At 50.7% G+C, this 15,835-nt stretch overlaps 1 protein-coding gene across 3 annotated transcripts; it reads left to right on the plus strand.

Annotated features, from left to right (window-relative positions):
* Positions 1-233: 233 nt before the first annotated feature.
* TGIF2 (TGFB induced factor homeobox 2) lies at positions 234-15,555 on the plus strand. Of its 3 annotated transcripts, none has more exons than XM_050917422.1 (3): positions 234-717; positions 3,443-3,681; positions 12,174-15,555. In XM_050917422.1, exons 1-3 carry the CDS (start codon positions 387-389, stop codon positions 12,771-12,773), a joined length of 1,170 nt encoding a protein of 389 aa, XP_050773379.1. In that variant the 5' UTR covers positions 234-386; the 3' UTR covers positions 12,774-15,555. The 3 variants fall into 3 exon arrangements, with proteins under 3 accessions (XP_050773379.1, XP_050773380.1, XP_050773381.1); XM_050917423.1 differs by having other exon boundaries at positions 234-537; XM_050917424.1 differs by lacking the exon at positions 234-717 and adding an exon at positions 1,366-1,536.
* The last annotated feature ends 280 nt before the right edge of the window (positions 15,556-15,835 follow it).

Genomic DNA, 15,835 nt, shown 5'->3' on the forward strand with positions numbered 1-15,835 from the left:
CCCTATATCTAAGCTTGAAAATTGCCCGAGATTTGCCTAGACTAAGCACCAAAAACACAGGGTAGGTATTATTGTAACATTGTGAGCTCCTCCTCCTAAGTTAGTTTACATGGTTTCTCTTCAGTGCAGTTAGTCCGGATTCGCAGGCGCCAGCTAACAATCAGACCTCGTGTGCTTACACTGCTGCTCTGCAGGGTTTTATCTGTATAATGCTCTGACCGGAGACTTGGGCAGTAGCAGTTACACGAGTGGGCTCGTGGGTTCCTCTCCGACAGGCTAGAGGCTGCAACTTGCCCTCTGCATTCTCCAGAGAGAGGGGAGGAGGAGATTCTCTGCCGTGTACCACCCACCCTTCCTCCCCTCCCCTCCCCCACATTTCAGATCTCATGGGGGTGGGGGGTGGCGGTGAACTGCCTGCGGTTGCTTTGCTGCCCCTAAAACTGTGCGCCCAAGTGCGTGAACCAGCCCTGGAAAGGGGGGATCTGACGTCAAGCCCCAGAGGTGGTTTCCAGCCGGAGCTGTCAGGCAGCGTGTCAGGTATTAAAGACCCATCCAACAGCCCCAGACCCCTCCTCTTTAAAAGCCTCCGCAGCCTACACAAAGGGAGAAGGGGGCAGCTCTCCTCCCTGAGCCAGGAGCGCCCATCAGCTGCGCGGACTCCCCTCCTGCCCAGAACTGGACTGAAGCCGGGAGGGGACATGAAACCGACGAGGAAAAGTAAGTTTGGGAAGTTTGGGGACTGCTTGTCTTTCGGGCAAACTTTGTGGCTGGCGAAGCGTGGCTTGCCCATCGGGATCCCACGTACTGGGGAGGGGGGCAGCGCCCCCTCTCCATCCTCGTGGCTTGGAGGAAGCCGCCAAACTCTGCAGAAACTCCTGCATCGCCCTGAAAAGAAAAGGCACCGGGGGGAGAGGAGGAAAAAAAAATACCTTCAAAGCACTGAACTATGGAGAGCGGGCGGGGGGGGGGAATCTTTTGTTTGATCACACTTCTTGCAACATTTCAGGAGGACCAGCAAACCCGACCGCGTGCCGCCCCCTGCCTTGCTTTCCCCCTGAATGAATGATCCTCTTGCACAGCACCCCCTCCCCCTAGGAAAAAAACAACAGGGTCTTTTTTCCTCTTCGCTGATTTTTACCCCCTCTGGATCCCCGAATCTCTCGCCCCAGACCCGTCTTAACTGAGCAATCCATGTTTGAGGGAATTTTTGTTGTTTGCAGAGCTTGTAAAGTGACAGCTGGGGGTGGGGTGGGGTGGTGGTGGAGGTTAGGTGGGGGGTGGGGGGTAACCGCGCAAGTTCCTGTTTCTTTTGGAACAAAGAGAACTCTGTCTAGGCATCTGTCACTCCGGGAGAGAGACAGAGAAACTTTCTCCCTCTCTGCCTCGCCCTCCGAGCTCTGCTCCCCTCTGGGCGTGATTTTTTTTGTTTGGGGGGAGAGAGCCCCTTTTTTCACCCCGGGAGGGGTGCAGCTGGACCCGGCGAAGCCCCTCCCCATGCCATGGAAGGGCCGAGGAGAAAGAGAAGGAGGTCTGGGGGTAAGATCGCAGATGTAACAGGCAGAAAACATGGAGTCCCAGTTTGTTTTGTGTGTGTGTGTGAGAGAGGCAGGGATTTAAAGAAAGGAGGAATTCCCCCCCCTCGCACCGGGATTCAACCCGCAACTTTCCAAACTATCCAGCCCCCTCCCCACACCCAGATTTGGGGGGTCGTTTATAAACTCAGGTTTTGAAGAAAGGGGAGGGGGTTGATTTTGCTTTGAATGATTTTTTTGTCTCTTACCAAGACGAGGAACTTTACTTGGGACACGTGAGTTCTCCTTTTTGTGCGTGTCTCTCTCTTTTGAATCCAAGCGAAGTAGAGACTTTGGGGGGGGGGGGGTGTCTGAAGGGTCTCGTTGGTTGGGAGCTGCCCGAGCTGGTGATCCACTCGAACTCCCTTTGTGCTGGGACGCGGCCCCTAGCCGCTGGCTGGAGAAGATATTGAACTTTTGGAAACCCGGCTTGGCAGAGTGTTTGGGGTTTTGCATGGTGGGTGGGGAAAACTTAGATCAGACCAAGGTGTTTTAAATCTGCTGATGATATTAACACCCCCCCCCCCCCGGGTGTGTTGGATTTCTCCTTGGGCTGGGTCGCACTTCCCGTGGGCAGCTGGTGGTGGGGGCAGTTCAGGGCCACAGGGAAACAGCAGCACCTCCTCCATCCCTGCTCAGTTCCAGAGTGCCTTGAAGCGGAGCACAACAGAGCGCCTCTCTGTCTCTCACGTAGCCAGCAGCTCCTCCTGATCCCTGGGCCACTCAGGGCTGCATGCAGGAGCCGGACAGGGATCCATTTGCTTTTTTAATTAGGGAGACAGCTTTGCCATTTTCTCTTGAAGGGAGGAAGGGGCTTGCATTTCAATGGACTTGAATCTGCTTTGTTGTGTGTGTGCGTGCTGGGGAGCAGACACAAGCGCCGAGGTTTTGAATGCCATCTTCAGACCAACTCTGCCACATGGCCGGGAAGGGTAATGAACTAACTGTAGGAACTTAAGCGAATTTGAATTTTGCCCATTGGGTTGTGGTGGGGCTTGTGTATCAATTAACGAAGATGTCTGCAGCTGCATGGGGGAGGGGGAAGGGAGAGTAGTAAATGAGTTTGGAGACTTTTTTTGTGTGTGTAAAGTAAACCAAGAAATAACTTCGAGTGTTCTCGTGTCTGTGCTCTGCAGAGGATTAACGCGTTCAGGGGGTGACACTGGGCTTCTGTAAACACTTTGCAGGGTAGGCAGAGGGGTTTAGATACTCAAAATCTTCCCTCAAATTATATGCAAGATCAAAGGGTATTTCTTCTAACTGCTGTGTCAACTTTGAATGGTAAGGCTGACTAACACGAGTTTGGTACATTCCTTGGAGTCCAGACACTCATCATGCATGGTTGGCTTTGTGGTGTTTTCTTAAAGTTGCCAGTGCTGGGCCCTAGTCCTGCAAAAGTTTAGAGGTGTACTTAACCCCACACACTGAGTTGTCCCAGGGGAATGGGAATGTTAGGCCCATGCTTACATTTAAGCATATGAAACCTGCAGGATCAGGGCCTTGGGGCTAAAGTTAGGCATCTGAACAAACGGCCTGTTGCTCAGAGGTACAGAGCACCCTTCAGCTTCTGTTTGTTTCACATTTTGGCCTATAAAGGGTTATATTATTTTAAATGTGAACAAGTTACCAAGGGAAGGGGGAATACAAGGCAATTAACCCCTCTGAGAAGGAGATGGATGGGGTCTGCACAGGACTAGGATGAACATAATGGCTTCATCTTGATCTTTGAGCCACTGGTGCAGTTGGGATTCTGCCCAAAATAGGGCTCAGCTGAGGGACTGCTTGTTAATTAACTTAACCCCTTTGCATCAGGCCAGTTACAAAATGGAATGCAGCGTAACCTGTGCATTGTTTTGTTTTCACTTCGGTAGGCTTTAACCAGGAGCGGTCTGCAGGCAGCTCCACCATGTCCGACAGCGACCTCGGAGAAGATGATGGCACTGCCTCTCTGGACCTGTTGCAGTCAAACAAGAGGAAAAGAAGGGGGAACCTCCCGAAGGAATCGGTGAAGATCCTCCGAGACTGGCTGTATGAGCATAGGTTCAATGCATATCCATCTGAGCAAGAGAAACTCAGTCTGTCCGGCCAGACCAACCTCTCTGTGCTGCAGGTAAGAACTTTTCTCAGCCTTTCCTGTCCCCCCTCCAAGAGGATGTATTTCTGGTGACCGGAGGGGGTTAAGTTAAATGCATGGCACAGGGGGGTTGGGACCTGACCCTGCCTAATAATATTTGGCACAAAACTGCTTTGCACTTGTATTGTGCAAGGAGAAGTCATTTGAAGATCTCGAAGAGCACTGCAGATTGTAATGCTTTAAACATGGCACCACTCCTGGGAGACAGGTTGTAGGTATTAGGGGGCCTGTTTTACAGAGGTAAACTGAGGCAGAGAGGTTAAGCAGCAAAGCTATATTTACATGTTCAGCACTTTTCCTCCTGAAAGACCCCAGAGTGCTCCATAACCCCAACATCTGCAGCCCAGTTCTGGGGCAGCGGAGTGCAACCACAATGCAAAACTAGGGGGTGGGATTGGCCTTTTGGACTGGATGTAACCCAACTCTTACAAAAATTGCCATGAGATCTTATAAACAAATAGGAATAAAGTTTTTCTAGCCAGTGCTACTGGATCATTGCTCTCATGAGTGCTAAGAGAAAGGGTAGATGCTGCTACCTGTACTCCTATCAAATAGTACCTTTGAAACATTGGTGGGTTTGCTAGAGGAGACAGATGAAATGTGATTAGACTTTAAGGTGGGGGACAGGTGAAATGTGATTAGACTCTAGTTGTTGCAGCTGCAGCATGGCTGAAGTGTTACGCAGTGACACCCGCTCACACCTGGTCTGAATCTGAACCCACTCCATTAAAAGAGGATGCAGCACAGCTGGGGAATTACTGTGGGCAGAGTGCTGCTCCAGAGACTCAGATATCAGAATGAGTGTGATGGTTTCATCCCAGTAACCTAGTCTGGGGAAACTGGCATAGGGAGCAGCAGCATCCCAGAGCAATTCTCCGTCCATCTGTGCATGGCTGGAAGATTACGATGCCTCCTTTTGAATGTGGGCTGTGTCATGGGAACCCATGTCTTGGTCATCGCTGCAGGGTCACTGTGAAGTGATCCATGTGAGGCATATCTGAAGGCAAATGTTGGCTAGTGCAGGAGGAGGCAGGGGCATTAATGCCTGTTCTGCACTCAGCACTGATTTTTTAGTCATTTTGGGGTGCAGTTCAAGGTGCTGTTTGACTGGGTCACTCTCAGTTCCCTGTCTCCCTCTGTGATATTGTGGCAATTAAGATCAGCTAAGGCATGCTGGCTGCCAGCCCCCACACTTAGATAATCCAACAGAGCTAAAGCCCATTGCTGGGTGATATTTTAAGCACATTCAGGGCTGACATGTCTCTCTTGCCCCACACACCCTCCTTTTCTTGCTGTGGAACTCCAGCTCGGGCATGTCCCAGCATCATGAGTATTCTCCGGACTGTGCCACTCTGTGAGACTTTCTTCTTTGTGCTCCCGGAAGGCTTGATTTGTGCCTTCTGTGGCAAACCATAGCAGAGGGGGCATTCTGCAGGGTGAGTTTGAGCGCTGTTAGGTTGTAGGATGTGCCCACTCCAGCCCTGTTGGTTTGGGGACTCTAGAGATGTCCTGACAGCGTCCAGATCAGCAGGGTCTGGGTGGTGAGGGGCTCTGGGAAGGGTCACTCTGTGTTGGTGCAGAGGCTGAGCCGGCTGCAGCTCCCGTATGCCAGGCCCAGAGAGGCTGGCCCATGCTGGAGGCAGGTACCCTCCCTTCCTTACCTGTACTGCAGGATGAGCAGCAGAATACAGGATACTTCGATGTGTGAAGCTGCCTATCCCCCATCTAATCATTCTGGGGAACACCATGTGGCCCTGTTCTGCATGTTCTTTTGGGCTCTTTATATTTGGGATGAGTTCTGGGGTCACCCACCTCTATGCATAAGTGCAACAGAGCAGCACAGGGACTTGCTTTTCCATAGCTAATCTCCAAACACAGATTCCAAAGCATTTAAAAACGTAGCCTTATGTTGGGATTCCTTCATCTCAGAGGGGGCAGCATTTCAGTGGTAGGTGGAATATGACAGCCCTCTAACAGAGGAGTGCAATGCTGCATAACTTGTAGGACAAAGAGGGAAGAAACTAAAGGATGATGATGAGTGTTTATTCCTTGTAATGTGGACAGAGTGCAGGTCCCCCACCAGGAATGTGTCTGGGGTGCTGCCTTCAATATTCCAACTCTGTTGAAAAGTGCTGGGAATCTTTAATGACAGCAGGTGATGATTAACTGTGATTGATTTTATTTATTTTGCATAGCATTTTAAAGATGGCATCTCCAGTAGCACAGGGCTCCTTGGAGCCAGTGTACTGGTGCTGGCTTAGAGGAAAAGTGCCGCCTACCCAATAGCCCCCACTCTGTCTGTAGTGCTGTGGTTTTTCTACAGTGGTTCCCAGCTACTTGCCGATCAGGCCTGACCCTGCTTAAGTGGGAGATCAGAAGCCAAGATTATATTGTTATGCTCTGTCTTTCTGCTATCCCTATAAAGACTCAGCTAATGTTATTTGTTTTCTGTCTCACTTATAACTTGCTGGTGAACAGAACCTAGAAGTTCAAGGTTCTCAAGTCTTAAAGGTGATTTTATTATTTATTTAAAAACTGAAAGGCCTGATTTTTTTTTTCAAATAAACTGCCATTGTGACAGATTTTTGTTACCAATCTGCTTACCCCGGTTGTACATTTGGATGTGCCCAGTGACCTGCTTTGTGCAGAAGCTGCATACACAATAATCACAAGTGCATGCACAACACTTGGGCAATCTGGCCATGTATTTTGTTACAGCTGACTGACCCCCTTCGCAGCAAGGCAGACACACACTCAGCATGTGTCTCTCTCTAAACTTCTCTTCCCTTTCATTTTTGGGAACCCTGCAGCTGCTCCAATGATGCTAGAGAGCCCATGGAGCTGGCTCAGGAGTGCTTGGGCCAGTGGCTCTCATTTTCTCGTGCAGACAAAGTCGAGGATAAGTTTGGCATGTAGGAATAGTAATAATACAAAGAGTATCAAATAGTACATAAGTGCCCCAAAGCAGTGCCTTGTGTACTAACAGTGACAATTCGTCCCCCTCCCCCACCCCCATAGGTTTGTTCCGTGGGGGGGGAAGCTCTGAAATAGCCCCCGTCACATTGTGGTATGATGGTGTTAAGGTCACAGTAAAATTGCCCCCCATTGGAAAAGCAGATTGGTAACAAAAATCTGTCACAATGGCAGTGACTCAAGGTGTGGGGAGGATCTAAGCAAATCTCTGTGACTGCAAAGAGAAAACAAAATGTACTGAGCCCTGAATGCACCCTAGAGGTGGCATTGGAGGTTCAGATTTGACATTTTCCATTTGAACTGCTGCCAGTCCCCCAGGCTCTTAGAGTCACTTAAAAATCAGGGTTAAGTACCAGCTACCACCCAGTCCAGTGCATGTGATTATATATTTCTGTCCACCATCTCTCAGAGCGGGGGCCAGTGGCTGGCAGACAAGGAATGTGAGAGCAGCAGTGCTTGGTCTCCAGGGAAACCAGGAAGCCATGTATCTCTTAACTTTTTGCAAAGTAGATAAGACTGTTGTGCCTGGTCCCAGGAAACCTGCAGATTCAACAAAAGCTTTGTTGCCTGTGAGTTTGAAATTGACTTAACACCCCCCACCAGCTCCTTCCTTACCCATCCCCCAAACAAACAAATCCAGAGGAACCCAACAGGCCTACTTTGTAGAAGTGTGTAGAGACACACACACTCCATCCATAATGGGGCCTGATTCTGAAAGGTGCTGAGCACCTGTAACTCCCAGGGACTTCAGTGGGAGCTGTTGCTTTTGGCTCATCTCAGGCAGGTAGTATGAATTGCTGAAACAGTCTGTGATTGCCAAGCTCCCACCTCTCTGTGTGCTGTAATGGTGAATAGTAAAAGAATAGGCGCTAGGGAAAACACTGGCCTTACTTAAAAATAAGCTGAGGGTTTCCTTTAAAGGGGAACAGGGTAGGTAAGGTTGGGACCCTGTGTTAGCTGGTTAGTTACAAAACCTACTGGATACTAAAGCTCCCTTGAAGTGTGTTTTGTCTAATCCAGGGGTCGGCAACCTTTCAGAAGTGGTGTGCCAAGTCTTCATTTATTCACTCTAATTTAAGGTTTCACGTGCCGGTCATACATTTTAATGTTTTTTAGAAGGTCTCTCTCTACAAGTCTATATATTATATAACTAAACTAGTGTTGTATTGTAAAATAAACAAGGTTTTCATTACATTAAAATGTTGATCTTATGCTGCTGGCCCGCTACTGGTCTGGGGTTCCGTTCACCTAGGCCAGCAGTGGGCTGAGTGGGGCCTGCGGCTGGGACCCCAGCTGGGAAGGATTTGGCAGCCGGGACCCCAGACCGGCAGCAGGCTGAGCGGCTCAGCCTACTGCCGCTCAGGGGTTCCATCTACCAGCTGGCATCCTGGCTGTCGGACCCGCTCAGGCCGCTGCTGGTCTGGGGTCCCAGCCCTGCTCACGTACAGTGGGTACCTACCTTCTCCCTGGTTCTGGCCCATTCTTTTCCTCTATCTGCACTGAGCTGAGGTTGGGAGTGGACCGAGCACAGGGCTGGGGGTGAAGAGTCTGGCCAGGAGCTAGAATGGGGGAGGGGTCTCAGGGTTGGGGCAGGAGGTTTGGGTGTGGGGGCACTTACCTGGTCAGCTCCCATTTGGTGTGAGGGGTGCAGGTGGGAATGTGAGTGGGGGTGCAGGAACTCCCGTTTGGTGCGCAGGGTGGGGGTGGGGATGTGCGGGGTGCATGGAATGTGAGGGGGCTGGGTATGTGGGGGGTGCAAGAGTCAGGGCTGGTGTCATGGGAGGGAGTGAAGAAGTCAGAGGGCTGGGTGGTACAGGGCTCAGGGCAGGGGCCTGGGGGGGGGTGTGGGGCTGCAGGGGTCAGGGCAGTGGGCTGGGGGGGAGGGGGCAGGGCTCAGGGCAGAGGGCTGAGTGACTGACTGCCCCTCCCAAACCTCCAAACCCCCCCACTCTTTGTCCCAACTACCCCCTCCTGGGACCCCAACCCCTGTCTAAGCCTCTGCCTCTTGTCCCCTGACTTCCCCAACCCTTATCCACACCCAGACAGAACCCCCTGGACTCCCATGCCTCATCCAACCGCTCCCCACCCCCTGACAGGACCCCTAGAACTCTGGACCCATACAACGCTCCCTGCCTGCCCCAACCCCTCTCCACACCCCTACCTCCTGACAGGCCCCCCCCCGGAACTCCCGACTCATCCAACCCCCCACAGCTCCTTGTCCCATGACCACCTCCTCCAGAGACCCCCCCCACCCTAACTGCCCCCCAGGACCCTCCTTGCTCCCTGACCCCTATCCACCCCTCACCCCCTAACAGACCCCGGGACTTCCATGCCCCATCCAACTCCTCTGCTCCCTGACTGCCCCCTCCAGAGACCCCTGCCCCTAATCACCCCCCAGGGATCCCACCCCCCCATCCAACCCACCCTGTCCCCTGACTGCCCCCAACCCTTATCCAACCCCGCTCACCCAGCCCTGGACCCCTTTACCATGAGGCTCCCCGCTCATCTGGAGTTTTGTCGCTGCTCACGCAGCCGCACCCCACCCCTCAGAGCGCTGCGCGTGTGGTGGCAGGGCTCTGGATCAGCGGAGAGCAGTTTTCCCTCCCCATGGAGCCAAACGCAGCCCCGCGGGAGCGCTCAGCCCTGGCCCCCAGAGCGCTGTGTGCGCGGCGGCAGGGCTCCAGGGGAAGGCGGGGGAGGGGCCAGCGGCTTGCTGTGCTCAGCGCTAAGGCCAGGGAGTGCGGACCCTGCAGCTTGCCGCATTGGCAGGATTTTTAATGGTACACTGGAGTCCTGGCAGGCTCCAGCGTGCCATTAAAAATTGGCTTGCGTGCCATCTTTGGCACGCATGCCATCGGTTGCAGACCCCTGGTCTAATCCAAACCATGCTGTATGGTGTGTATCCAGGCACACAATGTCTTGTGCTAGTGTCTTAACACACAGAGCAGCTGACTAGAAACAGAACATAACCACTCTAATTACCTTGTTAAGGGCCAGATCCTCAGCTGCTGTGACTCAGCAGAGCCCCATTGATTTCAGAAGAGTGGACTAGATTTACATCAGCTGAGGATCTGGTCCTAATTTGTTACCTGCAATTATCCTGGTAAAGCAGAGAGAAATTTCCCCTCTTAGTGACATGTATAAAGGAAAACAAGATGAATGGTACAAAGTCAATAGGTGTTTTTTTTTTTTAAAGGCTTCTTCTGTTGAATACTCTACATCATTGCTCATAGCCTTTAAGAAGTGTGGATGTTAAATGACGGGTCCCAGTCATGCTATGACTTAAGTGGGAGCAGGGGATAGGATGGGGCCTATGATTTTTCTGACAGTGCCCCTTTAGGAAAATCAAACTAATCTAGAAACACTGTCTGATCCTTGAAATCTTCCATGTGTAGAACTTCAGAGAGAGAAGCTTGCAAGATTAGGGCCTGTGGGACATGAAATAGTGACTTTTGTAAGGGTGTCAGATACAAAGTCTTGTCTGAAAGTCCTCCCCCCAAAAACCTACAGAGCTCTTGATGATGGTGATGCAAGTTGCAGTAACTTTTCTGCCCTTAGGGAGAATATTTTTGCACAGCTGTTGATTTGGAAGAGATCAGTCCTTTTGTCAGCTTCATACTCTTCGAATTGCTTTCTGTGTAGAACACAGTGATTTTCATCTAGTTTTTTATTGTTTTAGATCTTGATATACATTCAAACTGAATAAATGGCAGCTGCATTTCCAAGAGGCTTGCAGACATCTACCCACAGAGCCTTGCTCAGTTAGTGCACATATTTTTGAAGGCTCCTTTGAGAGTTTGACCATAATTCTGCTAGTTGGCAAAATAAATGGTGACATGTTAGTACCACTTTTATAGTGCACTGCAGTATTAATTAGATCAAGTGGAAAGGGCTATCTTTCTGTAAAGAAATGGCAACTCTTAATAACAAACAAATCTTTACTACTTCTCCTTAGCTGTAGCATTGGTGTGCGCTTCACCCCAGAGATGGGCATATTTCAGTGGGGTGTGTGTGAGAGAGAGATGATTCCTACGTATATACGCTTTGAGAAGTGTGATGGGATGAAAGGCATTGAATAAATACAAGTTTTATGGGTAAATTGGGTTTGTTTTGAAGAACTCTGGGAAATGTGGGCAGGGGGCAGACTGTAGACATTGAGATTGAAAGTTAAAGCTTTATAACTGTTAAAAACCACATTGTATTAGCAGGCAAGTCTTGGATTGTGATTGCCCTAACAGCAGTCATGTGGAGGAGTGTCTCTTCCATGCCTGAGTGTTGCTGACCTGCGTCCATGCAGGCAAGAATGTTACAATAATCTGCCTGTGTTTGTTTAGCAAAGCCCTTGCATTACGTGAAGGAAATCTGTCTCCGGATCAGGGATGTATGGGGCCCATTGAGCTAGAGTGAGTCTACGGCATGAGTTGGCCCTGTACAAAATGCTGCGTCCTCTATTTCCAGTCCATCCTCCTGAGCAGATCTGGAGCAAGGAAAGCATGTTAGGAATCTTGGAAGACTCCCTTTCAGCGTTGCCCTGGGTTGGCTGGGCATTGTGTCAGAGTAGGAGACATCTGGTCTTTTGAGCCAAACCAGTTGGACCTTACTGCCCTGCTCCTCCTGCTTATTTGAAGAGGGACATACAGGAGAACTTGTGCATTCTGATTACTGCAGTGAGAATGGTTCAAATGACCGTGTTCTTACAGGTTTCAGAATGACATGGTTTGCTAAGGCCCAACTGGCATGGATGGCAAAGCTCTCATTGGCTTTGGGAGCAGGACTGGACCTTTGAGCCTCTCCCCACAGCAGCCCAGAGCCATGTTAGCTGCAGCCATCCTGAACCACCCTTTATTAGCAGGGCTCTAGCTTTGTGTGAGGCCGGGCTACAAGGGTTATAACGGTGTCCTGAATCACTGCTGTAGAGTTACTGATGGGGGTTAGTCTGCAGCATGGCCTATATCAAAGTTACCCTGAGCCAGAGTGTAACACGGCCCTGGGGGGTGAGGGACACACCCTAAATCCCTGCCCCTGAGGCAGCAGAATAACAACACAAAGTAGCACAGCCTCCCCTCTGCCAGGCCAGGTGTGCATGGAGCTGGCCCAGGCCCCAGGTGGGCTATGCTGGCCAGGAAACAGGTGAATTGGCGCCCCTGAGCAGCCTGGGCCACCCTGCAGTGCTTGCTGCACCTCAGATCTGCCTGGGCCACCAGCAATGCGAAGGGAAGGAGGGCAGATGGCAGCAGCTCAGCCTGCCCTCCCTCAGGGTGGTGCTGAAGGGACGCTTGCGCCTCTCTGCTTGACTTGGAGCAAGTGAAGGCTAGGGAGGTGTCATTGCTCAGGCCAGAGGGCAGCCACGTCCCTGTCATGGCTGAGGACTCAGCTGTTCTCTTTCCCTCCTCAAGGAGGCATTCTTGATGTGCCTGACTCCATGGTGCCTTGGCCTCTCACTCATGGGGCTCCACTAGCAGCTGATCTGACTTAGTTGTAATTTGTCTCCTCAGATCTGTAACTGGTTCATCAACGCCCGGCGGCGGCTCCTGCCCGACATGCTGCGCAAGGATGGCAAGGACCCCAACCAGTTCACCATCTCTCGCCGAGGGGGCAAGACCGCAGACGTGGCCCTGCCACGTGGGGCCACCACAGGCTCTGGGGTGCTGGTGATGCCTCCTGTGGCTCCCGCTATGGCGGCTGCTGCCACCACCCCCAAGGTGCTATCCATGTCTGTCTGCCCGCAAGTGATCTGCCACCCCGTGCAGCCACTGGCCAGCAGCCTGACAGTGGTGAGCACCCATGGGGCTGAGCAGGAGAAGCAGCCCCCCTTCCCCCGGATGGAGCTGGACCCCCACCCCAAGCCTCAGCAGAGCACAACAAGCAGCACCATGGCGCTGCTGGCCAGGACGGACGCGGCCAGCCCCACCAACGGACTCTTTAACACCCCGCCCCCCACGCCGCCCGAGCTCTTCGGAGAGGACTTCAGCAGCTTTCAGCTGCTGGTGGAAGTGGCACTGCAGAAGGCAGCCGAGCTGGAATCGCAACGGCAGAATGGGCAGCTGCCCCCGTTATGGCACACAGAGCCCCAGGCTGCCCCAGTCTCCAAATAACGTGCTCTGTGCCGGCTCCAGCTGGGTCTGCCCACCCTTCCTGTCTTCTAGGGTTCTGTCGGGTTTGGCGTCTGCCGGCTGAAGGTGGTGGCTTTTTATTTTTGTTTTTTTGTTTTTGTTTTACTGTGTTTCTCGGCAGTGAAGATCCTCATCCCAGATGTTATACATCCTTCTCCAACCAGGAGGGGACCCAAGGAGCCTGACTGGATTCAGACCTTCACAAAGCAGCCCTTGTGGACTGCAGCATCTTCATCTGGAGGGACACATGTTCAGAAGCTGTCAAGGATCCCTTGCACCTTGGATTCCACCCTGGGTTTCTTGTATCGTGTTGGAGACATCACCTCTCTTCAGGAGCCCAAAGGAGGTAGGCCTGGCTCCTTGGGAGGATCTTAGTGGCTGTTGTGAGGAGAGAGCTTTATAGCTGTCTGACCTCTACTAGATGACTATTTTGCTGTGTAAGACTCTGAAAAACCTGCTGACTTTATGGGAGAAAAACAAATGAAGTGTCCAGCCAAAACTGCATCTAAAGGTGGTGAGACACCTTCCAGGTTTTGAACACCTGAGGAGGAAAAGACTTTCCCCTAAGCCTCTCTGGGCCACCTCTTTGTTTTGACTTGTATATATTTTGTGAATGGAGAGTTTAGCCGCAGAGCCTTGAGCAGCCCTGGAGAGCCTGTGGAAAGGCAAAGATCAGACTAACTGGAAAACTTAAATCTGTGGCTTTTTTTTTTTTTTTCCATTGAAAGAAACAAAAAAAATCCTAATGTTGTTGCCAGTAAAATCTCTGAGGTGCTGTTCAGCAATCTTATCTGCTGAAAAGATTTCTTGATTGTGACTCTTTTTTTTTTTTTTTTTTTCCTTTGGTAAATACTTCACCATTTCCCTGTTTCTCTTGCATTCCTGCTGAAGACGTGCACCTCATATCATGGAAGGGAGAGAGGAATGTACTGATGTCCTGGGAGGATACTGACCAAGAGCAGAAGAAAGGGCATTTCAGTGGGGGAGTTGGGAGCAGGGTTGGAGATTAATCTTGACTGTGAAATAACTTGTACTCTTTTTTTTTTTTTTCTTTTATTAAATACCCTCTTTCCAACAGAAGAGGGAATCTTTGTGGGCATGGACTGCCTGCTTCTTCTCTTGCTGTTGTAACATTTTCAGCCTGTATGAGGCATTCCCTGGAAAGCAGAGTCTTGGTTAAGCTAGTGATGTGCTAACTGCAAACTGTCTATGGAAACACATGCTGGTTGGAATCTTCAAACCCTTGCTTTCATCATGCTGAATGTAGTTCCTGCCACACAGGTGGAGCAATGGTGACCTCTCGTGGTCAGCTGGCTTATTGCACAGAGCAGGGTCTTGCTAGCTTTGAGCCTGCAATCTCTCTGTGGCCACAGCAACAAAAGCAAAACAAAAAATCTACGTAGCCCTGTGAATAGTTGCAGTTGCCAATGGGAGTCTAGGGGGAGGGTGGCGTGGGCCACAAACTGCACGCAGAGCAGTTATGAGTCCAAATAGCTGTGAGTTACAGGCCGTGCACCTTTCATTTGAATTGTAACTCTTGGAGCCTGCAGAAATGGGAACAACGTGGGTTGAATGAACATCCCCATGTTTAATATTGCTGTTTCACTGTAAATGTAAGTTAAATAGCGATATATACGTACCTCTATATCTATCGTGAGAAACACTAATCCTAGGTTGTTAGCCTAATTATTATGTTGCATGAATAGTGGTATTAATGTCAGCGGGATATGATTGGCATCAGTGCCTGGTGCTCATGCAGATGGAAATTGTGGGCAGTGGAGGGGGAGCAGTGCATTGTGGGATTTGGGGCAGTGAACGGAAAAGTGGTGGCTTATCAGGGAATTTCCCCCCTTCTCCGCGCCCCCCCATCTTTTTAAATAATCTTCTGCTTAGAGCAAAATGGGCCCATGGGAAGGAGCGATGCAACTTGTAGCAGTTGGGAGAAATCCCTTCCCATGTCCTGTAGATGAGTCAAGAGATCTGACTTCCTGTTGCCCTGCACTGTGTGCAGTCCTTAACTCCAGTGCACAGTAGGTATAAGATGTTCCCATACTGGTTTGATTAGTGTCTCTCTCACCCACTGAGACCACACAGGGTGCAAGGCAGGGCAAGCACCCTATGTCCTGACAGATTCCTTTCCCAGGGGAGGTAATGCTGCAGTGCACCAGGCAGCTGCCTGGCCTAGGGTTTCTATTCATAGTGATGTTCCCTGCAGAGCTGTGTTTTGGGGTGTGGGGGGGGGGAGGAGGTTTTCCCTTTTTTTGGGAAGGGACAAGAAAGACAGACAAAAAAAGCCTAAATTGATCAATCTTCTCTGCCCCCTCTCTCCCCCCACCCCTTCCAGTCCCATCTGTTTCTGGGTGCGAACCTGGCTTTGCTCGCTACCTCCTGCCCATTCTAGAAGGGACAGGCCTAACCATTGGCTTCTTGGGGACTGGAGAGTTCTCACCTTCTTGTTTTCCTTCCTCTCTGCCCCATTCTGGAGGATCAAAACTTCCTGGGACTGGGCTGAGAAGCATTGGGGCTGGTGTATATAATGGAAAGGAGGGGGAGAACTGCAATTCCCACAGTGCACTGCTCCATCCAGTGCATGGGCACCACATGGCTGTATCCTGTTTGGCATCTTGATGGTGAAGCCCCTCCTGGTTGGGTTTGGATGTCAGTGGAGAGTGAAGCAACAAAGGGGAGGGAAGAATCCTCTGAATGAAATTCATGGAGCAAAAAACTACTGTAAATAACTTTTTGGGTTTTCTTGTCAAATAAAGGTGTCTGTCTTTTTTTAAAAAAAAAAACCAACATAATGGGCATGCTGTGACTTTGTTTTCTAGGTTTCTAGCTGCGTATTAAATCCAGTATTTACAAATCTGGGTTGGGGTAGGCCAGGTGATCCAAAACCTCTTGTTAAAGTTGTAGCAGTTCGGCAAGCAGGATTCAGTGTTAAAATGCAGCTTAGATCTGAAAAGTGACATAAAATGGGCATCGGTCCATATTATCCTCTGCCTTCCATATCATGTCCTGAATTTGCACCATTCTAACAGCCAGGC

This window comes from Gopherus flavomarginatus, chromosome 11 (assembly GCF_025201925.1).
Source record: "Gopherus flavomarginatus isolate rGopFla2 chromosome 11, rGopFla2.mat.asm, whole genome shotgun sequence".
Classification (NCBI taxonomy): Eukaryota; Metazoa; Chordata; order Testudines; family Testudinidae; genus Gopherus; species Gopherus flavomarginatus.

What these genes read in the sequence shown, in the direction of transcription:
- TGIF2 (XM_050917422.1), top strand. Translation starts at nt 387, where the DNA reads ATGGGGGTGGGGGGTGGCGGTGAACTGCCTGCGGTTGCTTTGCTGCCC. An exon ending in CATGAAACCGACGAGGAAAA is followed by an intron (nt 718 to 3,442) that starts GTAAGTTTGGGA and finishes TCACTTCGGTAG; the next exon opens with GCTTTAACCAGGAGCGGTCT. An exon ending in CCAACCTCTCTGTGCTGCAG is followed by an intron (nt 3,682 to 12,173) that starts GTAAGAACTTTT and finishes TTGTCTCCTCAG; the next exon opens with ATCTGTAACTGGTTCATCAA.